Source organism: Nesoenas mayeri (genome assembly GCF_963082525.1).
Source record: "Nesoenas mayeri genome assembly, chromosome: 10".
NCBI lineage: Eukaryota > Metazoa > Chordata > Aves > Columbiformes > Columbidae > Nesoenas > Nesoenas mayeri.
The window spans coordinates 6,657,181-6,682,578 of record NC_137560.1 but is presented as its reverse complement, the minus strand read 5'-3'; the positions used below and the strand labels follow the sequence as shown (position 1 = coordinate 6,682,578).

General features: G+C 51.3%; 1 protein-coding gene across 2 annotated transcripts in view; it reads right to left on the bottom strand.

The window, feature by feature from the left end:
• RNF123 (ring finger protein 123) overlaps positions 1-14,333 on the bottom strand; it is a gene marked incomplete at both ends in the record, with an annotated part of 48,823 nt that extends 34,490 nt beyond the window's left edge. For both annotated transcript variants that reach the window (XM_080350608.1, XM_080350609.1), the window contains 18 exons: positions 284-352; positions 444-508; positions 957-1,056; positions 1,520-1,637; positions 2,110-2,183; positions 2,358-2,450; positions 3,617-3,742; positions 3,875-3,979; positions 4,813-4,919; positions 5,589-5,725; positions 6,592-6,659; positions 7,184-7,270; positions 7,994-8,079; positions 8,405-8,459; positions 9,580-9,677; positions 10,478-10,557; positions 13,118-13,202; positions 14,252-14,333. In XM_080350608.1, the coding sequence (XP_080206734.1) occupies positions 284-352; positions 444-508; positions 957-1,056; positions 1,520-1,637; positions 2,110-2,183; positions 2,358-2,450; positions 3,617-3,742; positions 3,875-3,979; positions 4,813-4,919; positions 5,589-5,725; positions 6,592-6,659; positions 7,184-7,270; positions 7,994-8,079; positions 8,405-8,459; positions 9,580-9,677; positions 10,478-10,557; positions 13,118-13,202; positions 14,252-14,333 (1,635 nt within the window). The remainder of the gene's footprint in view (positions 1-283; positions 353-443; positions 509-956; positions 1,057-1,519; positions 1,638-2,109; positions 2,184-2,357; positions 2,451-3,616; positions 3,743-3,874; positions 3,980-4,812; positions 4,920-5,588; positions 5,726-6,591; positions 6,660-7,183; positions 7,271-7,993; positions 8,080-8,404; positions 8,460-9,579; positions 9,678-10,477; positions 10,558-13,117; positions 13,203-14,251) is intronic.
• Positions 14,334-25,398: the final 11,065 nt, after the last annotated feature.

Genomic DNA, 25,398 nt, shown 5'->3' with positions numbered 1-25,398 from the left:
AGCACTCCACAGCCGTGCTCCCTGAGAGGTTTTAGGAGGATGTTCAGCTCCTACCCGACGAGTTTCCCAAGGACCACCTTCCCATAAATCACTACATAGGACTCGGATAAGCTGCCTGGTTTCTAGCCTCACATCTTCTCCCTCCTCCCCACTCCCTGCCATATCTAGATCTTGGTTAATCAACTGCTGGAAGCAGCCCCACCAAAAGGGCAGAGCTCCCAGCCTGAAGGTGCCAGCAAGCTCTCCGGGTGAGGCTCAAGGGAAGGCTGGCTCTCTGACTCACCCCTCTGTTGCTCGCGTTCTCCTGAAGAAACTTGCGGAATTTGTTTAAGAAGATGTATCTGGAGGCTTCCACCTGGTAGGAGGAAAAGCAAGTGGTAAAACTATACCTTTTAAGTCCTGTGACGTGGAGATCGTGCAGCAAAAGATCCACAGGCGCTTACCCCTCCTCCTCTGTCCTTGTTGTTCAGCAGCAGCTTCAGAATCTGAACTTGGAGACCTTCAACCACTAAAATGGTGACACGTATGCCATCAGAAAACAAGCACTGGAGAGCAACTACTCATATTAACCCCAACTGCAGGACCCTGTCCCCAGGAGAACGGCCACCTCCTCAGCAGAGGGAGGCTCAGGGACAACCAGTACCCGCAGAATGCTAATCCCATCACCATAAGAATTTTCTCCTCCACCACATAGCAATAAACTTATCTACAGCTGACAAGCAATGCCCCTAGAGGGAAATTTTGTTTTGCTCGTGTTCCATGGTGGGGGTCCCAGCACTCATACCACTCCACCAAATAATGGCACGGCTGGCCACCGTCTCTGCTGCTCAGCCTGTCCTGGCAGGAGCACAGCAGAGTTCAGGTCGTGAAGGGGATTTGGGAGCAGCAAAACGGTCGGTCCCCCTGGCTGCGCACAAGCTATGAGATCTTGGCAATTTCCCTCCTTCCTCACAGACCTTCGATTCGTTTTTTGAGCCGCTGGCAGCCTCTTTCATACGCCCGCCGCCTCAGTCTCTCCTCAGCACTCTCCTCCTTCACCTCCTTACTCTCCTTGCCCTGGTTGGGGTACAGACACTGGTTAGTCAGAGATCACTGCACGGGGAAAATGTCTTGCCAAATAGAGAGTGGAAACTGCCTGAAACAATGTGCATGAGTGCAGCTGGCGGCACACCTAAATAGGCCTTCCTCGGCCTTGTAACCAGTAAGGACAGGAGATATTTTGAGGACACACAAGTCAAGCTGTAGTTCCTTAGACACTGTGAGGTTCCCTTTCAAATCTGTTGCCACAGAAAAGTGTCCCCCTCCCCTGTCCTGAGAGACACACCCCAAACGTCCCCTCTAAGGACTAATTAAGATAACAGGGCAATGGAGAAGCTACAGCTCTCACATAGCTCTGCAGGCTCCACCAGTGCTAGTGCAGCTGGAAATACGGACCATCCAGCTTCCTCCGCCAGAATACGATGGGGACGGCAAGTCATAACATTTCTTACACCTCCATAGCAGAGGTGCCCTTACTCACCTCCTTGGTGAAGCGGTTTGGCCACCACGTGGTGGGAATGAGCTCCTGCAAACCCGCCTCCTCCACACGCAGCGGGCTCTTAATGTAGAAGAACACAACCGAACGGAGCACATCAAAGCTGTGGCCAAGTTAAAGCAAGCACAGAAGCTATGTTGGGAGATGGTACAGGGCACGTTTCCAGAGCTGCAGTGAGAGACCTCTTTCCAACAACCACTCCAATCTCTGCAAGATCCAGAACCCCCTTCTCCTGGGAGAAGCCCCATGAAGTTGTCACAGCAGCTGCCCAAAGACTAGCATGGCAGCTGGACTGCTCTGAAAGTCTTTTTGCTCTAGGGACATTAGAGAGGTCACACAGGCAGAAATTAAGTCCTGTGTGTTAGTAGGACGTGACCTATATGGCACCACTCCCCCTCCTCAAACCAGAACTTTGTAGTGAACGGTGTCAGGCAGACAGGAGACCCGAGAAATTAGAAGTGACCTCTCAAAGCCAAGGTGGCTTCTGCCTGCCAGGACCTGCAGATCCATGCAGCCTCCTTGGCTGCACTGTTGAGGGTGGGGAGAACTGAGACTAGAGCAGGCACAAAGGATACAGAACATTGCTGAGTAGATATTTCCTGGATTTCTCATGCTTCAAGACCGCAATGGTGAGCCGGAGGTAGTGAATCTAGCGAAACAGGAGAAGCAAAAGTGACTCAATTTACAGAAGACGATATGACTCTAATAAGTAGAGTGTTACAGAACTGATATTGCTGGATCAAACAACTGCAAAATCCAAAACATCCTGTACCTTTGGACAAGGGGACATAACAGAAGCTGACTAATCAGAAGTGCAACTCACTTGTAATCCCAGGTCTGGGACGATGGGTGAGAACCTGTAAGCCCGCAGCAGAGACATCAGTAGCTGCTTGAGGCACTCGTGTACTTCATATTCCTGAGAAAATAAGAAATACATTGAACAGCAACAGCATGGAGTCAGGAACAGCTACAGTTCCCAGAGTGTGGCCTTTGAAGGAAAAAGGAGGTGCTCTGAATCCACAGCGTATGCCCATCTGACTCCACAGGAGAGAGTCCGAGCAGAAGTTGGTGCCATTGCTTTGCTATGGGAAACAAGCTTCTGCACTAGTAAAACCAACTGAAAAGTCATGTGCAAAAAGCCTAAGTCCCAGGTTCTGTTTATCTGGGCCGAGTCACCCATCCCTGTACCTCCTGAACCCATCCAACACATGGTGTTGGCAGAACCAACCCAGAAAGGAAAAAAGTTACTTCTGTGTGAACATGGTGATAGAAGAGCTGGTTTTTTGAGTCCAACTCCCAGCTAACCAACAGGATGAGTGACAACTCTTCCACAAACACAGAGCCCTACCTACTTCTAAAATGATGGGCCTGAGGGGGTCATGAAATTTTTCTATTAAACTTTTCATGACAGCTGGCTGGCCCAGTGCCCATATCTGTCATTTTTTACCCCAAAGGATCTGCTGCCTCCAAGCAGATCTCTGGCAGTGATTGGCTCTGTGTAAGCACCCCAGCAGCAGCAGATCCCTGTGGCTGACAAATGCTGCCTCAAACAAGTGTCCCAGGAAGGAGCAATCTCATCCAGCTTGGACAGGAAGGGGCACGGGAAGCTGGAGGAGATTCTTCCCCAGTGGTGCTTGCTGGAGGTGGTGAGACTGCAGGGCCCATTTCCACCCCAGTCCTGCACACTCTGATCAATCTCTTGGAGCACAAGGCAGCATTTAAACCTCCACAGTCACATAATCATTAACAACATCCAACAACTCATATCTTATTGATGAATTTGATGTTCCCAGCAGCAGGAAGTTATTCAACATCACCAGTTCCTTTGGCAGTAGGAGAAGCTTAGTAATGCCTTGTTAGCTCCTTGCCAGTGTCACCACTCCCAATTACTCTGCATTCAACCCTCATCCTCTGGGTGTGAAGCAGCAGCCAGATGAGCTATGTGAGAGGGTGGTCTACTACAAAAAACAGAAGGGAAAGAAGCTGACCACTGCTAGCATTTTCTATAAAAGGCTCCTCTCCTCAGCACCTCCCAGACCTCCCTGTGATCCCTGGGGAGGAACCAGCACCCTGACAACTCACCTCCATTAGAAGCCACATGAGATCCAGCAGCTGCTGTATAAGGGGATGGGCCTCCACTGCCCCTCCTCGCTCAAGGATGCTCAACAGGAAGGTCATGAGCACATCTTCCACCAGGTACACCTTGCACTGCAGACAGAGAGCCAGGTCAACAGTCCTCCAAGGCACAGTCACTTCCCAGCAAAGGCTGAGGTTTACCTCCCCTTGCAAAGCACAATAACAGGCACCTACAGAAGCTTGCAATGGGCAGGCAAAACTCACCATAAGAGGAGAGAAATAATTGAAGATGTGGGCTAGTGTAATCAACACTGTGGGCTCTCCCTGCAGCTGCCACATGGACATGTCCTTCTCCACCAGCTTCCCCTCCTGCAACAACAAACCCAGAAAAACACACAGCTTGGATTCAGCCCAGTCCACTCAGACACCAGCGCCCGAATGAACCGGAGGCCTGAAGCAGTCGCTGTTTGCTGTCCCACGCCTGATTGCACTAAAAACCTTGAATACGGGAATTAAGGATGGCAAAGCAGCCAGGCCCTTGCCCCTGGAGAGCTGCAGTGCAATCCAGATGTCAGATACTATCAACCACATGCACACACCTTGATAACCTGTTTTTCCAAAAGAGTTCAAGTGTACATGATAATTTGTAAATGGGAATCCCTACAGAGGAGGTCAACTAGTAAAGCAGGCCTCTACTGAAGCCAAGACAATAGCAGATGGCATTCCCTATGCTTTGGGCATAAACAGATCATCTCAGACACTAGCAACAAAAAAAATGGATTCTAGCAAGCAGTGTCACAGCCAAAAACAGCTGTCAAGGCAGACCTGCCAGAATTTCAGCACATCACTGCACCAGGACATCTGTAAAAAGTTTACGACATGAACAAGCTTCTTTCGAGTCTGCAAAATCAAATCCAGCAGTTCTGAGCCCAACAAACATCACCTTTTGCATACTGGGACTGAAACTTCATAGGATTGAGAATAACAAAGCCCAGTGTGATTTAACGTAAGTCCTGGAACTATCAGGAATCCCATTTTGCAAGCCAAAGGGCTCCAGGGATGTGCATGCCCCATGCAAAAGCACACAAGTGTTTAGACTCTCAGGTGTACAAAATATCTGAGCTGCTAGCATCTGCAGAGAAGTGCGGAACCACACTTCCCAGCACAGTGCCCCGCAGATCCACGCAGTGACATTAGCCTACCGTGACATCTATTCCAATATGGATCACGTTCTTCAGGTAGCCTAACAGCTTGTGAGCCTTCACCAGGTCTGCGACAGGAGGATCTTGCAAAGGGCGGTAACCTTCCACTGGATAAGTAGGCAAGTGTTAAGGTAAAATGCAATCTGATCCTTTCAGGACCTCTTTTGTTTGTGCACGAAAAAGACTCTCCATTTTGCTTTATACTCATGCATGCCTCAGTCACAGTTCAAACCGCAGTGACTTCTAAATGGATGATAAGCCACAAGCTCTTATTCCCACTTCCTCAATATTGCAAGCAGTAGGTATTTCACACCACACTTCTTATCTCACCAGAAGGATGGACAGAAGACTCTACTCCAGCTATCACCAGGCACAGCCAGGACGGCTCTGACCCGAGCTGCGGGCAATGCTGATACCACGTCAGAGGTCCCATATGGCTGGGAGGCAGAAGAGATCAGTGGCCAAGAGCAGCACAGCAGCATTAGGGTTTCCAAAACCAGAGGGTGAGATCTTTGCAGGACCTGAGTGCCTGGGAACAGGCAGCCCCCGCTGCAGCAGTAGCTGCTGCTTCAGAGCTGAAGCGCGTCTCATTTCAGAAACCCCCAGGGACCAGCACTGATGTTTGTGTGCCCAGTGGTTCTGCCCTGGTGGTTCTCTCCTTGACCCTGCTCTGCGCCCAAGCACAAACAAAAGAAAGCAATCTGCAGTCACGTATGTGTATTCTACAGCCTCCAAAGATGGTTTCAGGACAGGTTCTTCTCCTCCTCTTCCCACACCTAAAGGATATCGGAGTGGACGGCTTCCAAAGTTAAAAGCAACGGACTCTTTGAAGGAGAGGCTGATGGCAGGGAAGTAAGCCATTCCAACGCCTCGCGTGATGTTATCAAAAGCAGTTCCCAGAGATATGCCGTTCCTGAAAGAAGGAAAACCCACAAGATTTTGGTCACAGTAGGAGGGTTTTGAGGTCAACTGGGCAATCTGGGTAGCTGCATTCCCTTCCCGGCAACCTGCCAACACAGACATATCAGTCAGTCATGCCTCCTGTCACTCTTAACCTGGCACACATGTAAATGTCACAGCTTTGCCGAGTTACAGCCACGGGAAGCACAGCTGCACTCCTGTTTTCATACGACGGCACAGGAAGGCACTGGAGTCTGCACTCACTTCAAGGGCAACTCAAATCCTCACGAGATAACTAACCAGCAGGACATTTTAAAGGCAGGTGACATTTTTGGCCTCATCCATTTGAGGCTGGTGGAAATAGGATGATGCTCTCTATCGACTTTTCTCTAAAACATGACACAGAGCATTTAACAGTTTCTAATCCCAGCTGACTTGTCACAGACTGTAGTTTAGGGCTAAGGAACAATTCTTATTCAGGCTGGCCTCTGCTCATTGTGTGCAGAAGTGGGAGGCTGGGGGTTTATCTGCCTTTCCACAGTTCCCTGTGAATCTATGCTGACCAAGCAATTAGTGTAGCTCAGCCCACTGTAGTATTAAGTATCACAAGGGATGTCCTCCCCTCCAAAATCCTAGTAAACTTGACACAGACTTTGTAGCTTGAACATCTTTCTGCCAAATGCTCTCACCTGAACTCAGCAGACTAAACAGGCCCTTTAGATGGTTTCTGAACACAAAGGAGAATACAAGGGCTGGAACTACCAAGGAATTTAAAGGGGAGAGGGCAGAAATAGGGCTCAGCAACTTCCTGAGCAGTGAGGAAACCTTTATGTTACACACAGACATCAACAAAGCAGGCAACTGGGCAAAGATGCTTACAAGCAGAAAGCAATGGTGCCCTCATCAAGGTCTATCAGACAGCTGACGATGTCTCCTGCTGCCCAGGACTGCAGTAAAGAGAGAAAAAAGATTAAACATATATTCAGGGTATTCCCACATCAGAAGAAAGACTGCAACCCAACCAATCCCTTGTAATTCAGGGTTGAAGAAGAGAGAGTTCCTTCTCAGAGCAGCTCACACAGCATTTTCAGACACTTCTGGAAGCTGCATATAAGCCACTGATTGGAATCTTTTTTCCCTCCATCCAGCACTAGGAACACGCACAGGATCAAACACGTATTCATCCCAACACCGCATCATCCTCTGACGTGCTATAGACAACCAGAGTCTTCCAGAGACCAACAGCAGCACCACGCTGGGAATCAGTCTGCTGGGGTTGCTAAACAAAGCACCCACATAGCACATCCACCACCCCAAAAGTACAATTGCTGGCACACAGCCTCCCCAAGAGCGGACTGAAGCAGGGAGGACAGCTTGGGGGCATTTCACAAGGCCTGGCAGAATGAAGCAAGAAGGAGCCGCCTGCTTTTTTCTCCTCACTCCACATCCCGTTCCCAGGACAGCTACTCACTTTGCCATAGTTGGTAGTAGTCACGTTCCACTTGCGCACTCTGTTTCCATCATATGCATATGAATCTGGTGTATCTCCTACTCCTTCCTGTACCCAAGTATGAAAGAGGAGACTCAGACCAGACCAAGCACAGAGGATCCCTCCCATTGCAAGAGGGGCTTTAAGGGGGAGACCAGCAGACAGGGAGAGTGGCTGACAGCACACATGCTCTGCCTGGGAAAAGCTCTAGGAGCGAATCCAGTGGCCTGTGATCTTTGGTTCAGAGAAATACACCGCCCCCTACTCATTTTTGGGTCAGAAGAAGAGTACTGCCATCCTACACTACCAACGTCTGCCAAAGCAGCCCCCAAGGATGCCCATCACCTCCCCTCTCACGTGTTGCGGCATGGCAAGTTAGTGAAACTCTGCAGCTGACATTCCTTCCCAGCATCAAACATCCCACTCAGTGCCTCAAAAGAGCTGGCCTGGGCCTGACTCTCTTGGCCGAAAAAGCCAAATAGCACCAGGTGCTGAGGGCCATATTCTCCAGAGAAGACACCAGCTGAAAGTCGACACACATCAGTGGCTATGTGCAGCAAGAGCACAGCAACGCACCCAGTGTGCGAGGCTTTCATACCGTGCACCATTCTGTGAGCACAGACCAGGGGCTGGTAAAGATCTTTAAAGTAGCAGACCTGGTATTTCTAGTGTGTGCACTGGGTACAAAACACCAGCAGGGCAGGAGTGCAGCACCAATGTGATGCTCCACACTGACCTAAATAGTAGTGGAGGCACAGAGCAGCCCCGCACCATGTGCAGCAGTTACACTACCTCCTGATTAAATCTGCAGTTGAGAGTACACCAGCCAATCTGCATGAGTCCCTGGGAGGAGATGAGCACCTCATAAATCCATTTCCCTGAAAGAAAGAGAGATGCCACACAGTAAATCCCTGCTGCCTGGCTCATTGTTGGAGAAGCAGAGACTGACACTACTCCCATAGAAATAAATGTGGCACACATAGGACCTCTGGGACATCTCCAAAATTCCCCTCCCATCTCTTCACTCCAGCATCACACAATCCCCCATCCTTCTGACTTCCTGGAAGAGCCAATGGATGAACTGGGGAACAGGGGGCTCAAATCTGGAACATACTCAAGATTTCCCAAGCTATCTAGTTGTGTAACTCGCTGGACACTCTTCCCAGGGTCTTTTCTCAAAGCATCACTGGTTTACCTCCTTACCTTTATACACGCACGTCGTGGCCCTGATGGACCCGAAGTTACTGTGGCCAATCACCTAAACCAACAAACAAAAGACATTTTAAAATAGAAAAATGACAAGTTTTGCTCAGTTCTACCCATTCCCTCCATCCTAGCCCTCAAGCCAAAAGTGAGACGCAGAGCTATTCACGAGCACAGTGCAGGGAAGAGACGGGGCATCTTCCCCATCCCAGCAGCTGTACTCAGAGCTGATAGGTCCTGGGGAACCATCCAGGTCCTCCTCACAATCATCTGTGCTTGACAGACCCCAGTGAAGCATGCAGCACGGCAGCAGCACAAGGGCAACGTGGTGGCAGGCAGCTTCCTAGTGAATTGTAACAGGTACACAAAAGTGACAACTATATTGGAAAGATGTCTGAATCCTGGAGAATTTGGAACAAATTCTGCCCAGTATTGGCAGGCAATGTGCTGCCCAGAAACTGAGCCCTGTTAACTCCTGCCTCGCTCAATCTCAGGACAGATCATGAAGAAGATCAGAAATCACAGGCAAGCCAGTCTGATCCGATACAGGGGTAAGTTCTATGTACAGCCGAGGTGAGCTACAGCGGGTGGTTAACAGGAAAGGGGAGAACGGGGCAGCCCCCTCTGCTAGAGGTAAGAAAGGACACATAGATTAAGGAGGCAATGAGCACAGGATGTGCATTCTCAGTGAGAAGCGCAGAAATTACTGAAGTAGGTAAGGATTAAATTCCAAAGGATTCTTTCAGTTGATTTTCTGCATGAGGAACAGCTAAGGAGTGAGCAAGGAGAAAAGAAAGCCTCATCTTCAGCCTCTCACCACCATTAGAGAAGAGCAGAAGGAAGGAAGGAAGAGGCAGTCTGGGGGAGGGAGGGACAGGAACGCTGGCTGCTGGCCTTCCCTCTGCTTAGCCAAGCTCTTCAGTGAGCCCTGGGCCAGGGTGATCCTTCCACTTCCTCACAGCTCCATTCAGAGCTTGCTGAGACTTAGGGGTACTGCCAGACCTTTCCCCAGGAGAGCTCATTTCCTCCAGGATCCTGCAATTTTCTGGGTGGATTCCATTTACAACATGCTACAAAGCCAGTGACAAGGATCTATTACAGAGAACAAACCAAGAAGCCCCAAGTGCTTTTAGCCCCACAAGACCATTTTCTGCTGCACCGAGCATCACACTCACCCCAAGTAAGTCATCATCAACCAGCAGCAGCCCCTCAAAACCGCTTGTGTGGTCCAGCACCACAGTAGAGGGACCAAGCCGGCCCTCTGCTACCTGATCTGAAACAAGAGTTGCAGAAAACCTGTTAGGGAAAGCTATACAGGATTTAACAGTAAACCTGATGAGTGCCTCCAGCTATATTACAATAGCAGCTGGATTCTGTCACATTGGAGGAAGACTAAAATAGTGTAACCTCAGGAAAGGAGAACCTCAGGAAAGGAGACACAATTGAGATTTAAAAAGAAGTTTTCACAGCAACACACAAGGTCTTAGCTGTGCAGTATTCGGGTCACGTGTTAAGTTTTCTACATCGCCTGAAAATTTTACTTTGGCAAAATTCAAAGACCAAACTAAACTCTGAGCCAAACGTTTGGCCAACATATCACACTTTGATTGCAGTCACCAGGAAGAATTCTTCTTTTTAGGAGAGGAGCCAGGTTGTATCCTGCCACGTCCCAACTCATTGAGGGAAATGGATGCTAGCAAGAGTACAGGCAACAGCCTGAGACCCAAAGTGAATATCTACAGTGGAGATCAGCATGTAAAAATTGTCAACAAACCTCTGCATTTCTCACTGAGGACAGCACTGCATGCTGCTGGTCGCAGCAATGGCTCTGCATTTCATTGTTAGTGAAATATCTCCAACAATTAGCCCCGAACTGCTTTTCAGGCATTTTCACCTGGAAACATGCCTCCTCCCTCCACAAGCCCCTCATAGGCAGGATTTAAAGGTCCAATAAATTAGAGCACAGGAGGGCAGAACAACACTCAGGGAACTGCCTTTCGTGATACAGCCTGTCCTTCCAATCAGGCAGCATGAGCACAAGCACGAATTGGACAGACACTCAGTGTCTCCTACCTCGACTGTCTTCGGAGCCATCCTCCTCTGCTAGCAACCGGTCAAGGTGCTCCTGCAGGTTCTGGAACGTCAGATGCTTTCTAGGAAATAAACATGCACAGGCAGCTCTTCAGAAAACTCTTGTCTCCAAGTTTTAAAGAGTTTCAGCCCAAACACACGTGCCTGCACAGTCCTGCGCTGTCAGACATGAGCCAGGAAGTTCTGTGGATCTGTGTTTCTTGCCATGAATCTGAGGAATTTGCTGCCCAGCATGTTGGGACAATGAATGAACCAAGGACCAAATACAGTGTGAACAAGCAAAGTAGTTAACAAAGGATCTTAAAGTCTTCAGTCTGCTCGGGTGTATTTTGTGGCAGTAAGAAACCTGCACTGCAGGACAGTGGCAGTAAGAAACCAGCTGTACCACCAACAACTGTGCACCACGACTTTGCTGCAGTCAGCATCACACAAACATGGCATCAGTCAGAATTCGTTTTTTTTTCCCCAAGTATTTCGTAATATAAAAGAAGAGAGAAGACCACACCAGCAGCTGTGGCAGTTCAGACAAAGGTCACGTTAGCCCGGCATCCTCTCTGACAACCACCAAAAACATTGTGTTTTCATACTGAGGAGAAGTCTCTCGGGCACTCCCTCTGGACACTGTTTTAGAAACCTTTCTTATACTGCCCTCCCCTAGTTCTCTCTTTTCAAGGCCAGTTTACTTAGCTGTTCCTCGTACAAGAGCTGTTCCAGGCATCTGATTTGCTCCTACCCTTTCTCAAAACCTCTGAAGCAATAAAATACTCTTTTGGAGTTGGAGAGGCCAGAACTACATGTTACTCAAGGTGAGGGTAAACCACAAATTTATTCAGTAGCATGATATTCCTTATCCTACATCCTTTTCCTAACTTCCTGCTTTCTTTTTCTGACACACTTAAGACTTAGTATTCCCACCCCAACCTTACTCCTACACAGTAAACATCAGCTCAGAGCCCATCATTTTATGCAGAGCGTTGAAGCTGTTCCCCTTTCAATAATACATCCCTTTGCATTTCCCTTCACTGAGTTCCACAGACCATTTAACTACATGGTCACCATATCACAGCCACCTGACATTTACTTTGCTCTAAATAGCTTTGTAACAGCAACAAACTTTCCCACTTCGTGCTCCCTCCCTTCCAAATCTCCCAAGTATGTATGCAATAACAGAGGTGATGTTACAGGTCTTTGAGGGACCCCAGCAGGAATTCCTTATACTGTAAGAGTCGCTAGGTGCTCCTGCCGCTGCCTCCCATTTCCAAAGTCATCTGTGGAACAGGTTCCCACTTCTCCAGGACTAGGGGTTTCCCTAAGACTGCAGCAACAGACCCTTTGAAAGCCTGGCGGATGTGAAGATGCACAAAAGTGGAGTCAAAGAATCCATTTTGCTTGGCATGAGAGATGGTGGCTTCAGCAAAGCAGCTTAGGCAGCAGCTAGCATGGAGGAGGAGTTCTGGGAGGAGGTTAGAAGAGAACTGGACAGCCGGAGAAATGTCTGCAGTGAGCTCCTCTATGAGGAATTCAGGCTTCCAAAGACAAGACATCATACCATAAAAGTTGTTCTCATATGGCAAATGTTATGTTCAAGACATATTTGACTGCTACTGGGCTTTCTACCAAATAGCCAAGTTCAGGCAAAAGGGTGGAAGGCAGGAAAAAACAGAAAGACCAGTCCAACAAACTATCAGTTCTGTGCTTTCAAGTCATTAATCACCAAGCAAAGAAATTAGAAATACTGAAACATGAAATGCTCGGGCAGATGGAATATTCCGAAGCATGCTGGCAGAAGAGCTCGTGGCAAAGTAACATGACCCACTTTGCCTCCCCCCTGCCATAACCCTCGCTCACCAAGAGCAGAGAGGGCCAAGAGCTATTTTTAGCAGCTCTGAGCTCACATTTGAGCTGGCAGGACTAAGTATAGCCCATGGAATGTGACCCCAGCCACTCTGCACCGCCAGCCAGCAGGAGCTACACGCCTGCCTCGCTCCACCACACTCGTACCTGTCCTGAACCTGTCTGACTTGCCTCTGGCAAAAGAGCTAAATGCAAGGGAAATTCTTCTTATCCAAAGCTACAAGTTTCTGGGCGACAAGGTGAAGGAGAAATAAAAAGAAATAGAAGAAAACAGACATTAAACAGGAATTTTGTGTTTCTTTTCCTTTGGTGACTCCTAGTAATAAAACTACCACGGCTCTACAGCCAGAGAAATGTATGGTATTCTGTACATCGGTAATAGCCTTGTCTTTAGTTTACGAGGCACTGACAACCTGTCTTTCATTCCTGTAGCTAAAACCTGTGCATTTTTCCCTTTCTTACAAGAAGGAACAATAAAAAAAGGTGAATGCCTATTGCCTTTTTATTTCAGAAATATTGCCCAATGATTTCATTTATGGGGTTTTTAATGCAAAGAATTCTGAAGAATCCTTCCTAGCAAGGCCTGCAATTTGAAAAAGCCGTTATAAGGCTAAGACCTGAGATTCATTTCTATAACACGGTGCTGCTGTGCTTTTAAAAAAGATCACTGTGTGGCACTAAAAGATCTTTCCTTTCACCACAGTGCTGTATATCTGGGGACTGACACAGCATCGCTTGCCATCTAGTGAATGAGAAGAAGTCCAATACCTGTAAGCAGCAGCAGGCTGGTTCCCATCAGCATTGGTAAAGACGCGATGCAGATAATCATTCAGCAGCCTGCTGTTCACGATCCCTTGTGAAAAACAGAAAGGAAATAAGCTTAGGGAGTCAGGAGGCAAACTCAAACATCACTTTTCCTGTACAAGCAAGAAGCTGGTAACCATGGGAAAACGATGTTCAAGTTTGCAGATCAACACAGTGGAAAACACAGCCTCAAGAAGTCATTAATCATCTCACTGTCTTCACTAGCAGCCCTAGAAACCAGCATTATGGGGTGCATCTCCACAACAAGGGTTCTTTCCAATTTGAGCTGCTCTACGATAGAGAATGGGAGACTACAAATTGGTCCCCACAGGCGGAACTACATCCTCAGGAGTCCTGCTGTACTAACTTCCAGATAAAGTAACTTCAAAAGCTGGAAGTGGGAATCCAATTTCATTTCCAAAAAATAAAAATAAAAATCATATCACTACTGCAGTTCCTGATGTCCTATTCATACCTGGGACATTTTAAGCACCTGCATCTCTTAACTGTGCTAGAAGATGCTGAGACAGAAAGGTTTGCAGATGCAGCTCTTCTCATCTAACCCAGCACCCTCTTTAATGATGTATGCCTCACTTCAGCTTTTGTTGTGCAAAACAATCTCTAGTGTCACATTGATGCATCATGCTTTATTTCTGGATGCAAAAGTACCCTCAAATGCCAGATCTGTGGTATCGAAAGCACTCTTCTGCTGGAATGGTGAGTCCAAGAAAAAACAGACTGCCTAGGAGGCACCAAAATTTCCCAGAAAATAATTAATCTGAGAACTTGATGAGCTGTTCACACTGGAAGGGGAACTCCCTGAATCAGATGGGACAAAGGCAGGCAACATGAGATTCCCCATCCTCACGAGGCAGGGCTGGGTGCCAAAGAAAGGGCACTGAGACATGAGCTTCTGGAGTCCTTCATAGTACAGGAACGTCCGTTCCAAAATCTCACCTCAGTCATTTACTCAGTTTCAGCCCCACCACACCTCAGACCAGCAAGGTAACTGCAACTGGGAGGCAGCTGATGTCAAGTGAGGCAAGGAGTGCTCACCCGATCCACAGCAGTCCTGCTTTTACACGTACAGGCCCATACCTGTGACCTTGGACTTCTCCGGCTCGGTGCTCAACCTGTAGTTCTTCCTGGAGAAAGCAGTCCCAGCACCTCTCGACGTCATTCTTCACAGGCACCACTTCCAGAGTGGACATAAGACGGACAGACGCCTAGAACAACACTTGTAGGGGAGGATGCTGCCTTTAGACTTCTCCCTTTCTCGGAGACTGATGTACCTGGGTTGAACAACAGGGGTAAACCACAAAGTAGCCAGAGTCCTTGCACTAACCACATCATACAAGAGCCCAAAGCCAACTAACTGCCAACCCTGCTCTCAGTCCCACCTGTCCCAAAATCTTCCCAAAGCAGACAAGGCATTAAGCCTCACTCTAGAGAACCACACAGACCCCACTCCAACCAAAGGCACAGGCAGAACAAAGCCAGAAACACCAGCAACCTTTGCACCAAGTCTGAGCCAGCACGGGGCCACAACTGCCACTAAACACCATCAAAACTGGCAACCGCATCACACTGCCATTCATGTCTGTATGAGACACTTCTGCCCTTCTTTCCCACACTGTAGTCTTTAAGACAGAAATATGTATCCGGTTAAACTTCTGTTTAACAGGTTATCAGATTATTCTGCTATCCAAAGTAGAGAAAGCAGGAGAAAGAGAAATGCAGGTGAACTATACTACAAAAGAATATCATTGACTGCAAAGCAAGAGACCTAGAGATCAGCTGTCAGTTTTATAGGGACAAAAGCAGATGCAGATACAAATACACAGAGGTGTATACAGGTGAAAACCTATCACAAGACTAAAGATTCATTACCCTTCCTGGCATCACTAGAATGCAAAGGATCCTATCAGAGCTGGTCTGACATGCATCAGGACAAAAAGAATAAATTCAAATTACTAGTTCCATCCAGCTTCAAAATGTTATGTTACACTCCTCTCCCATTTCTGATCGCACTGATAGCCGACCATCAACGAAGCCTCTCTTGTTCACTAGACAGCTGTCTGACAAACCACTTAGTGACACATGGAGCAGCAGGAAGATGCAACAGGAGCAAAGGCTGAGGGAATTAAGTGCTTGCTGGTGATCTCATTCAAAGCAGAAACTAAGGTGAACCCATGAAAAGTTAGTGAACTTGCCAAGTGACGCAAGTGCCACAGCTGCTCCACTGGCAGAAGACCACCTGAGCTCCAGGTAGACTCAGGACACGATTTCCCAAAACCCCTTTCCTCGGGGCCACCACAGCATCCCGCAGTGGAGCGGCCCTGCCCGGTGTCCCTCCTGCAGTACTGCCGAGTGAAACCGCAGGAACAAAGCAAAAACCAGCTTGGATCAACGAACAATCTGCACCAGAGATTCAAAACCAGGAATAAAACAATTCAACCATAAACAGAAACACATCATTTACAACCAAAGAGAACAGACAGCACAGCGTGTACTACCCTAAAAGTACTCTGAAATGTGTGAGACATGAGTTCACCTCTGTCCAGACAAATTAAAAACACCTGAGGATGGTGGGGAGTGTCCTGGCTCTTCACAAGGGCAGCCAGCTTGGTACCCACGCTGCTGGAACAGCCTGACAGCCCAAACAGAGAGAACAGCACCAACACAGCGGCACTGCACGAGCTGCACTGCTGGCATTGCTGCAGTGCCAGTGTTGGGTTTTTCTTCGTTGGAGCAGATGCTGCTTTCAACGGGTCAGAGAAAGGGCAGAGCAGGGGGACATACGCCTGCTCCTTTGCTGCTCCCGTGTGCGGCTGACAAATCTGGCCTCAGCTCTGAGCCTGGCCACGGGTTAAACTCCCCTCCCTGGGCACGGCAGGCAGCTTCCAGCAGAAAGGCAGAACAAACAACACGGAGAAGCCAGATCTTGGACTGAGCCAAGCAGAGGCGGCCGGGGCCGGGCCAGCAAACACGGCTTTGTCTGGCAGCTGCGGACCGAGCGCGGCCGCTCCCCGGGGCAGCGGGGATGGAGCCCCGAGGACAGTGGGGGGCACAGGCCCCGCACTGCCCGGACACCTGCTCTGCGATAGCGGTCAGCATGGGTCCCTGTGGCACCCCCAGAGCTGAGACACCCAGCGCCGGTACGTGCCCCGAACGCCGGGCACACGGCTCAGCGGCAGCACCCCCGGGCTGGCAGCGGCCCCAGCTCAGCGACACCGCGAACCTACAGACACCCCCAACTCCGGGCAGCACCCCCTGCAGCCACAGACACCCCCAAACCCGGCGGCCCTCTCCATGCCCACAAACAGCCCCAAACTCGAGGGAGCCCCTGCACCTGCCCACAACCCCGGAGCACAGAGACCCCGGCCGGGCGCGGGGGCGCACCCTAGTCCGGCGCCTCCACCCGAAAAACGGACGACACCACCCGAACCAGCCGCACCCCAGAGACCCCCCAGCCCCGCGGCGTCAGCGGCAGCCCGGGGCCAAGCCCAGCGGGGGACCCGCGCCACCGGGGCCGGACACAGGGGAACGCGGAGCACCCAGGCCCGGTGGCCCCCGCACTCACCACCGGCCGGGCCGCGCCGCCGCCGCGCTACGGCGAGCCGCGAGGGCCATACCGGGCGGGCGGGCGCGGCCCGCGTTGCCGGGAGACGGGCGGCGGCGCTGGACGGGCCTCTCAGCGGAACCTGCTCCGCGAACGGTCCGTGCCGGGACAGGGGCAGAGAGCCCCGGCCCTGGGGCTGGCTGTGAACTTCCCCCGGGAAACTGACCAGCCTGCGGGGCCAGCGAGGCCCGAAGCGCACGGCCATGGCGCTGGGCAGCCGGCCAGGGGCAGCCCGCAAGGAGGGGGGTCTGGGGAAGGTGCTGCCGACCCTCCGGGGCAGGACAAACCTCTCAGCCCGGCCCCTAACGCTGCCCCTCGAGAAAGGGAGAAGAAGAGGAGGAAGCCAACAAGCAAGCGTGGAATCTCCCAGGGCAGAAATTAACGGCAACTTTATTGTGCCTGTGCGGGGGGATCAGGGCCAGCACTCCGGGACAGTGCATGGCTCGTGCCACGGCGTCGTCCAGGCCGGCAGTAGGGATTTTGGGCCCTGGCATTGCAGCCGTGAGCAGCTTCATAAGTGATCAGCTCCAGGGGGCTGGACAGGCTGCTGCCCTGAAGTGCTGGGGAGCCGTTTAACGGCCCTGGTGCCGCAGGGCAGCGGTTACTGGTTTCCAGTGCCTGGCAGCCATAGCACAGCCCTGGTTGTGACTGGATCTGGTGCCAGGGAATGAGCACTGCAGTTCACAGCACGGCTGTGCACGACCACAGCTCTTTGCCCAGCTCCCTTTGAGCTCCATTGCTCGGGGACTCCTCGGAGCAGCCAGCGCAATCCCCATGAAGAGCATGACCCGTTCTGGCCACACCTACAGCTCATGTCTTCCCAGGCACAGCAGTCAAGAACAAAAGGACAAAGAGCTGCCACTGACTTCTCCTTTGGACCCTCTATAGGTCCTTTCCTTCCTTATGGCCTCTTCACTGGCAGAAGAGCCCATCTGGTCTACCAGGTTCCCCTGCCTCCCTCCGAGAGGATGGCTGCTCCCCACTTCGCTAAACCAACATTCAGGCTGCAGTAAGGCCTGTCAGGAAGGCACTTAACGCACACTCCAGAAGAACAGCTGTGATGTGCCTGAAGAACAGACATTAATGGCAACTTTATTGTGCCGGGGCAGGGGGATCACGGCCAGCACTCCGGGACCGTGCACGGCTGGCTCCACAGCGACGTCTGGGCCGGCTGTAGGGATTTTGGGCCCGACGCTGCAAGCGGGAGCGGCCTCGTGTTCGCACAGGCCCAGGGGACCGGGAGCGTTGGCCACTCTCCTGCTCTGTGGAGCTACTGGAAGACCCCGATGCCTCCTGGCTGGCGGTGCTGGGGCTGCTGGTTTCCACTTCCACAGAGCGGTGGGACGGCCCTGATGCCTCCTGGCGGGCGGTGCTGGGGCTGCTGGTCTCAGGTAGCCGGGAGACGGATGGCCCCTGCACCTCCTGGCTGGGGGGGCTGCTCTCAGCACGCGGGGATGGCCCACGGCTGGTCCCACGGCGTTGTCGGGGCCGGCTGTAAGGATTTTGGGCCCGACGTTGCAATCGGGAGCGGCCTCGTGTTCGCACAGGCCCAGGGGGGCTGGAGCGTCCGCTGCTCTCAGGCTCTGGAGAGGTGCCGGAAGACCCCGATGGCAGCTGGCTGGTGGTGCTGGGGCTGCTGGTTTCCACTACCAGGGAGCTGTGGGATGGCTCCAATGCCTCCAGGCTGGCAGGGCTGGGGCTGCTCGACTCAGGTATTGGGGAGAGCTGCGATGGCCCCAGTACATCCTGTCCCTGGGTGCTGCTCTCAGCACTTGGTGCTGGTGTGCCGCTCCTCTCACTGTGTCTTCTGGGCCGGTTGTAGGGATTTTGGGCCCGACGTTGTAACCTGGAGCGGTTTCGCATGCGATCAGGCCCAGGGTGACTGGAGCAGCTGCCCTCCTGCACTGGGGAGCTGTAGGATGGCCCCAGTGCCACTGGGTTGGCTGTGCTGGGGCTGCTGGTATTTGGTTCCAGAGAGCCGAGAGACTGCCCCAGTGCCCCCTGACTGTCCACGGTGGGGCTGCCGGTGTCTAGTCCCAGGGAGCCATCAGATGGCTCCGATGCTGCCTGGCTGCCTGTGCTGGGGCTGCCAGTCTCCAGTGCTGGGGACCCAGAGGAGGGTTCCGATGCCTCCTGGCTGGCTGTGCTGGGGCTCCTGGTCTCTGGTGCCAGGGAGCTGTGGGATGGCCCCGATCCTGCCTGGCTGGTGGTGCTGGGGCTGCTGATCTCTGGTGCTGGAGATCCAAGAGACGGCCCTGATGCTGCCTGGCTGGCGGTGCTGGGGCCAGCGAGCTCCGAGCTGGCACTGGAGGCTGTAAGGGGAAGCAGGAAGGTCAAGGGCACGGCCCCCCAGGCCTGGGGCAGGATCGGCCAGATCAGGGCCCCAGCCCTCCTGGAGCAGAGAGGCTCTGCCGAGCCCAGCCGATGTCCCGCTGCCGGGCCCTGCGCGGCCCCAGTCCCGGGGCACCCTTTGCCTCTCACCAGTGCCCAGGCCAGCACAGCTGTCACACTCCCAGAGGGCCCCGCTGGTCCTCAAGCCGAGGCAGCGTCTGTGGGTGCCCTCGGCGGCGCAGGAGCGGCACAGGAACAGTGTCCAGGGCCTGGGGAAGCAAGGGGGTTCATGGCTCTGCGGACAAAGCGACCGCAGCACAGGCTTGTCCGACAGAGCTCTCGTTCGCAGTCCTGCTGCTTTGAGCCCTTGGGGAGACAGAGATCCCAGGCAGAGCCCCAGGGTGCAGCTTGGCCAACTTACCCCCGTTCCTCTCTGTGCTCCCTGCCTTGGGGACAAAGGCACTCCGTGGCATCGCAGCGGCTGTGCCTGTTACCGAGGTCGGCATATGCATTGTTGTTCTCCCACAATGGCATTCTGATGGAGAAAGGAAAATGGATGAGCTCCTGCTGCCGCGGCATATGGCAGGTGCAGGACGTCCCTGCTCTTCTTTCCCCCCTGTCCTGTTCCCAGTTCCTCCATGAGGCTGAAGGCCAGACTCACGGGACAGCGGAGGGCCAGGACTGCTGGCGCAGTCCCTCCGTGGCACAGCTTGCACCCTCCTGTCCTGTGAGCCAGGCAGAAGGACACCGACCTGACAGGGACTCGGATCCCCAGGATGAGCATTGCTGAGACAAACTGATCCTTATCTCGACAGAGAGGGCACTGGAAACAATAAATGCCAGCGCCCGTGGCCTGTCCCTGCAGGAGAAACACAAGGGGCGTGAGTGAGGCCCTGATGCTGCTGAGCCCTGCGGTGCCCCGGGGCCTGGGGAACGGCTCCCACCTGGATGCAGCCCCTGTGGAACCAGGCGTGCTGGCACGCCGGGCACACCATGGTGCCGTAGGACGTTCTGTCCTCCACAGGCTCCAGGCAGATGAGGCAGACGGTGTTGTCCGGAGCCGCCTGAAGCTCCTGCTGGGGACGGTGCTCCCAGCAGTAGGACCTGGGGGCAGGAGGAAAAGGATGGGTGAGGTGAGAAGTGCTGGGTCCTTCCCCAGGGCTGGTGAGGAGGGCACAGGAGGTACCTGTAATGAGGAAGGAACTGGGTGACGCATCCAACCTCCAAGGCGCAGGGGAAATGGAAGCTGCGGTTGCAGCCTGTCTCCTGGCAGGTGATGGTGGCCCCGCTCTCGCTGCAGACGAAGCAGTCCTGAAAGGGCAGAGCAGCCCCTGTCAGCTGCAGCCTCAGGGCGCCACCGCCAGCCCCGCAGCTCCCAACAGGACGCAGGACGTGGCCACTGCTTGTCACACCCCGCAGCCCTGCCTGGCAGACGTGGCTCCTGTGCTGGAGCCCCTGCGGAGCTGCTGGGACTTCTTGTCCCAGAGCTGGTGGGAAGGTGTGGCAGAGGTTCCCCACCGCTCCCGAAAAGCACCAGGAACTTGTGGACCGATGGATGACTATGGTCATGCACACACCCTTTGATCGAGAGACAGCCCCCTTGACCCAGGAAAAATGCTTTGGTTGAGAGAAGTTTCTGGACCTCTGCCATAAATGACCACAACTCAGATTCAGCTTAGGGAACCCCCTGGCTACCCCCTTTCAGTTGGTGTTCTCAGAGCAGCAGGTCTGCAGTACAAGACTCTCCTCCTTGGACTGGGACACCACCTAAGGTAGATTTCTTGAGGACTGAGACCCCTCACTGGCAAGGGATCTTCTGGGCTCTCTGGACAGTTCTCTCATAGGAGTGGAAAGATTCGCATAACTCTGTCAGAGTCCTGAATATTTTTCGGTAAACCTTGTTTCTCGTTGCTTTCTGCTAAACAGTTCTGGTTGGAATATAGACTGTTTGGAGCTGATCACCTATCTAAATAATTTTTTGGGGTGCCTCCATGGCAGAAGGGCTGGGATTTCTTTCTCAGGGTGTGGGGCAGGCTCCTGCAAACCTCTCCGGGCACAAATCTCCCTGTTCCTGTCAGGTCCTCACCTTCTGCGCTGCCCGCTCCACTATATGAAAAACGTCCTCAGGGAGAAATCCCATGAGTCCATTATTGTTGGGCCGACGCTGAAAAAGCTCGTTGGCAAAAAACTGCAGAAGAGAAAAGACGAGGGGCTGATGAGGAGAGTGTGTCCGGGACTGTCCGGAGGGAGCGGCTGGAGGGAGCCCCAGAATAACTCACCAGGCAATACTGATGGGCACAGAGCCCTTGTGCCTCCAGCAGGAGCCCACAGAGCTCCGGGTCAGCGTCTGCCCGGCGACACAGCAGGCAGGCTGCAGGGGAGAGAGCAAATGCCACAGGCATGGGCATCTCTGCGGGGTGGGGGAAGCGTCCCTGAGGGGTTGTCCCCAGGGGTCTGCTCAGAGCTCCCGCCTCCCCTGCCACCGCTCTCGGCCCCGCACCGGCCGCCCCAAAAGCCCCTGTGCCAGGCTGCGGGAGGGATGCTTTGCTCTCACCCCGCTCCATCGCGTCAGGGAAGTTTCTTCTTCCTTGCTGATAAGCCACTATGGCAACAGTGAGTGTTTGGAGAGTCTCTGTCCCAGCAGCGCTGAGCTGTCTCCTCCAAATGCTCCTCTGCTACCTCTGCGGGAGAAGCCAGGCGCGGGTGGGCTTGAGCACAGCCCAGAGCCCCGAGGTGTGGGGCCCCCTCCTGCCTCGGCAGCCCCGTCCCTGCCCTGCCCTCTCCTCACCTCGCCAGTTCGCACTGACACGCGGCCTGAGCCCAGCGCTCCTTTTTATGGGCTGGGGCCCGTGGGTCACAGTGGCCACTGTGACACCAGCACCGCTGCCCTGCCTGCACACGAATACGGGCGGGGTCGCCCTTGGCCACATGTCACCCACTCTGAGACGGCCACCGCCTCACAGAGGGGGTGTGAAGGGCCGAGACGGGCCCGAGCCCTTGGCACCCACATAACCGGGGTGGCTGCTCCTGCGGCAAGTGCACCTGCCACCCACTCTGCCTTGGAGAAAAAAAAATCCAACTCGGCAACGTAATCCAGGGCAACCTTCTTGAGCAGGCCCTTGGAATAAATGGTCCCAAAAGGTGCCTTCCTCCATGACATTCAGAGTTGTGTGCTTCTGCCTGTGTTTCCCGCTCAGGGGTGCAGAATAGAGCAATAGGCGAGTTGGCTGCCAGACTTGTCCTTTGCTTTTTCCAAGGAATGTTAGATGGCAAAATCCGCAGCTTCTTTGTAAAACCAGAGTCCAAAGAGAGTCAGATGTCAGGCCAAGGAAGCACAGAAGCCGGCAAGGCAGAAATAAAAGACATTGAGGGAAGATGGAGATGAGAAGAGGAAAGAGACAGACTGGACAAAACTTGTGTTTTCCAACAGACAGTGTTGGTGGGAGCTCCCGCACTTGGTGGGCCATCCCCGGAGGTCCAGGCCCTGTGGTTACTCACTACAGAAACAGCCATCCGAACTGCCAAAAAGGGGTGGACACACACCAGCCAAGTTAAAGGTCCAGTCAAGACTAATGCCTGGACTGCAGAGCCCACAGACGACCCTCTGAAAGTTAAACTACGGAAACAATAAATGGACTTGGGCTTGTTGAATCATATCGTGCAAGTACAGAAAAATGATAAAGTTGTTTATGAATATCCCAATTTTAAAATTATAGAGTTAGATGTATTAATATAAGTTGTAATTGTTATCCTTTTTATATGCTTTAGGTGCACAGTGTGCCGAAACAATTGGTGGTTGCATTGTATAGACGGTATTCCCCTAGAGGAATATGCAATTAATGTTATAATATAGAATTAGAAATTACAGATTTGGCATTGAAATCAAAAGTCACACGAAAAAGAGATCCAACCCGACAGTCCTGACTGGTGGTGTATATACACCTACAAAATATAGCCTGAGTGGTTTTGCTCTCACCTTACTGAACCAACTCTTCTAAAATACAAAATAACAAGGGTATGCTGTAGAACTAGCATAAAGAAAATACTGTGCCACTCTCCTATAGTCAAAGACTATAATTGGGAAGCGTATAAACAAAGGCATGGAGAACAAAAGCATTCAGGGTTTCCTGAAGAATATTCTTGCTGCCGAGAAGATGGTTTACCCCGTGGCTCGAAGCAACCGAGTTGACGGGCGAGGCAGAAGAATAAGAAACAGTGGAAACAAGAACCTGAGTGGAACGATGCCAAAATATTGGCCGAGCTACCCCAATGTTAAGCGGCACACCCAGGCACTAACTAAAAAGCAAGGAGGAATGAGCTAGAGTCAATGCAGCCCAATCTGGTACACTATGTTGATGTTGCTATTATTGCTGAGCTATGGAGAAACAGTACATAGACCGTATAAGTGGACTTTTAATTCAAGCAGAGGAAAGTCGTGTGATCGAAGAAAATGTAACTGTAGGTACACCCTCATTTAACGTAACCATTTGTGATTTATTAGGACATTTAGGTTCAGAGGAATACGGGAATTTTGATCACTGCAAACCTCCACATAAAAGGGGAAGTGCAGTATCAACTTATTGGTGCCCTAGCTCCAATCCAGGAAAGGGATACTGCAACTATCCTAATCAATATTATTGTGCTTATTGGGGTTGTGAGACAATAGCCACAGCGTGGAGCGTTGCCAATCCAGATCAATACCTCCAAGTCAACTGGTGGCCTAGAGATTGTCAACAATCTCTCCCATCGCTTTATGGTAGTTCTGACCTAGGGAATTGCAAAACATTAGAAATTACAGTCTCAGTCTTGCAACCACAAGACCAGGGGTGGTCAATTGCCAAAGCCTGGGGTGTGAGGATCTGGGAGACTAGGACTGATCGAGGGACACTTATAAAGATACAAAAAGAACCTGCCCCACAAGGGAAATCTCAATCAACAGGCCCTAATGCGATAATAACAGGGAAATTAGAGATAAATAAAACTTCTAAGATACTTAATGTAACAATGACAGATAGCTCTGATATAGATGCATTTGCACAACCGGAAGAAGTAAACCCACTTTGGACTCTAATAAACCTGAGCTATCAGGTGATTAACAAAACGCACCCAAATTTAACAGCAGAATGCTGGTTATGCTTAAACACCAAACCACAATATTTCGAAGCTATTGGACTAAGAAATATGCCAAAGCTTGCTAATGGATCAAATCCTGGGTCTTGTAGGTGGGAAAATAATACTCAAGGAATATCGTTGCAACAAGTCCAGGGGCAAGGAATATGTATAGGTCGAATACCCCCTGGAAAACGGTATCTATGTATAAATGGCACCCTTAAAGCTAATAGGCCTGGTGACTGGGTAATACCCGCCAATAATTCTAAGTGGATATGTTAAAAAACTGGACTTGCACCTTGTGCTTCTATGAATTATCTAAAAACCATGAAAGAATTTTGTATACAAGTGGTTGTAATCCCTAAAATTACTTATCACCCGAAAGAATATGAATATCAGTTAGAAACTGTCTTTACACACCGATTAACAAAAAGGGAACCGATCACTGCTCTGACCTTGGGTATGATAGTGGCCCTCAGTGTAGCAGGTGCAGGAACAGGAATTGCCTCAATAGTCAACCAAAACCAAGAATTTGCGGCATTGAGAGTAGCCGTCAATGAGGACCTGCTAAGAATAGAGCAATCTATTACTGCGCTAGAAAAATCAGTCAGATCCTTGTCAGAAGTGGTCTTGCAAAACCGGCGAGGATTAGATCTATTGTTCTTCAAAGAAGGAGGCCTTTGCGCAGCTTTAAAGGAGGAACGCTGTGTATATGCAGACCACACAGGTCTAGTAAGAAATACCATGAGTAAGCTACGAGAAAATATAGAAAAACGAAAAAGGGAATATGAATCTCAGCAGAGTTGGTACGAAACCTGGTTTAGACAATCACCTTGGCTTACAACCCTCCTCTCTACTATAGCAGGGCCATTGATTCTCTTAATGCTAGTGTTGATGTTTGGACCATGTATTTTCAATAAAGTAATAGCTATTGTGAGAAGCAGGCTAGAAGCAGCACATTTATTATTAGTTAAAGCAAAGTATGAGCAGTTACCCAATCAAGATGATACTAAGTCATTTGTATTAAGAATTACGACGCTTTAATGAACAAAATAAGTAGAAAAAGAAAATGGGGGAGTTGTAATAAACAATTCTAAGAGTTAGAGATGTTTGTTCATTAAAGCTTCTTAAAAGGAAACGCTCAGGGATTATTGTGCAACACGGGTAGCCCCTGCCCTTTGTT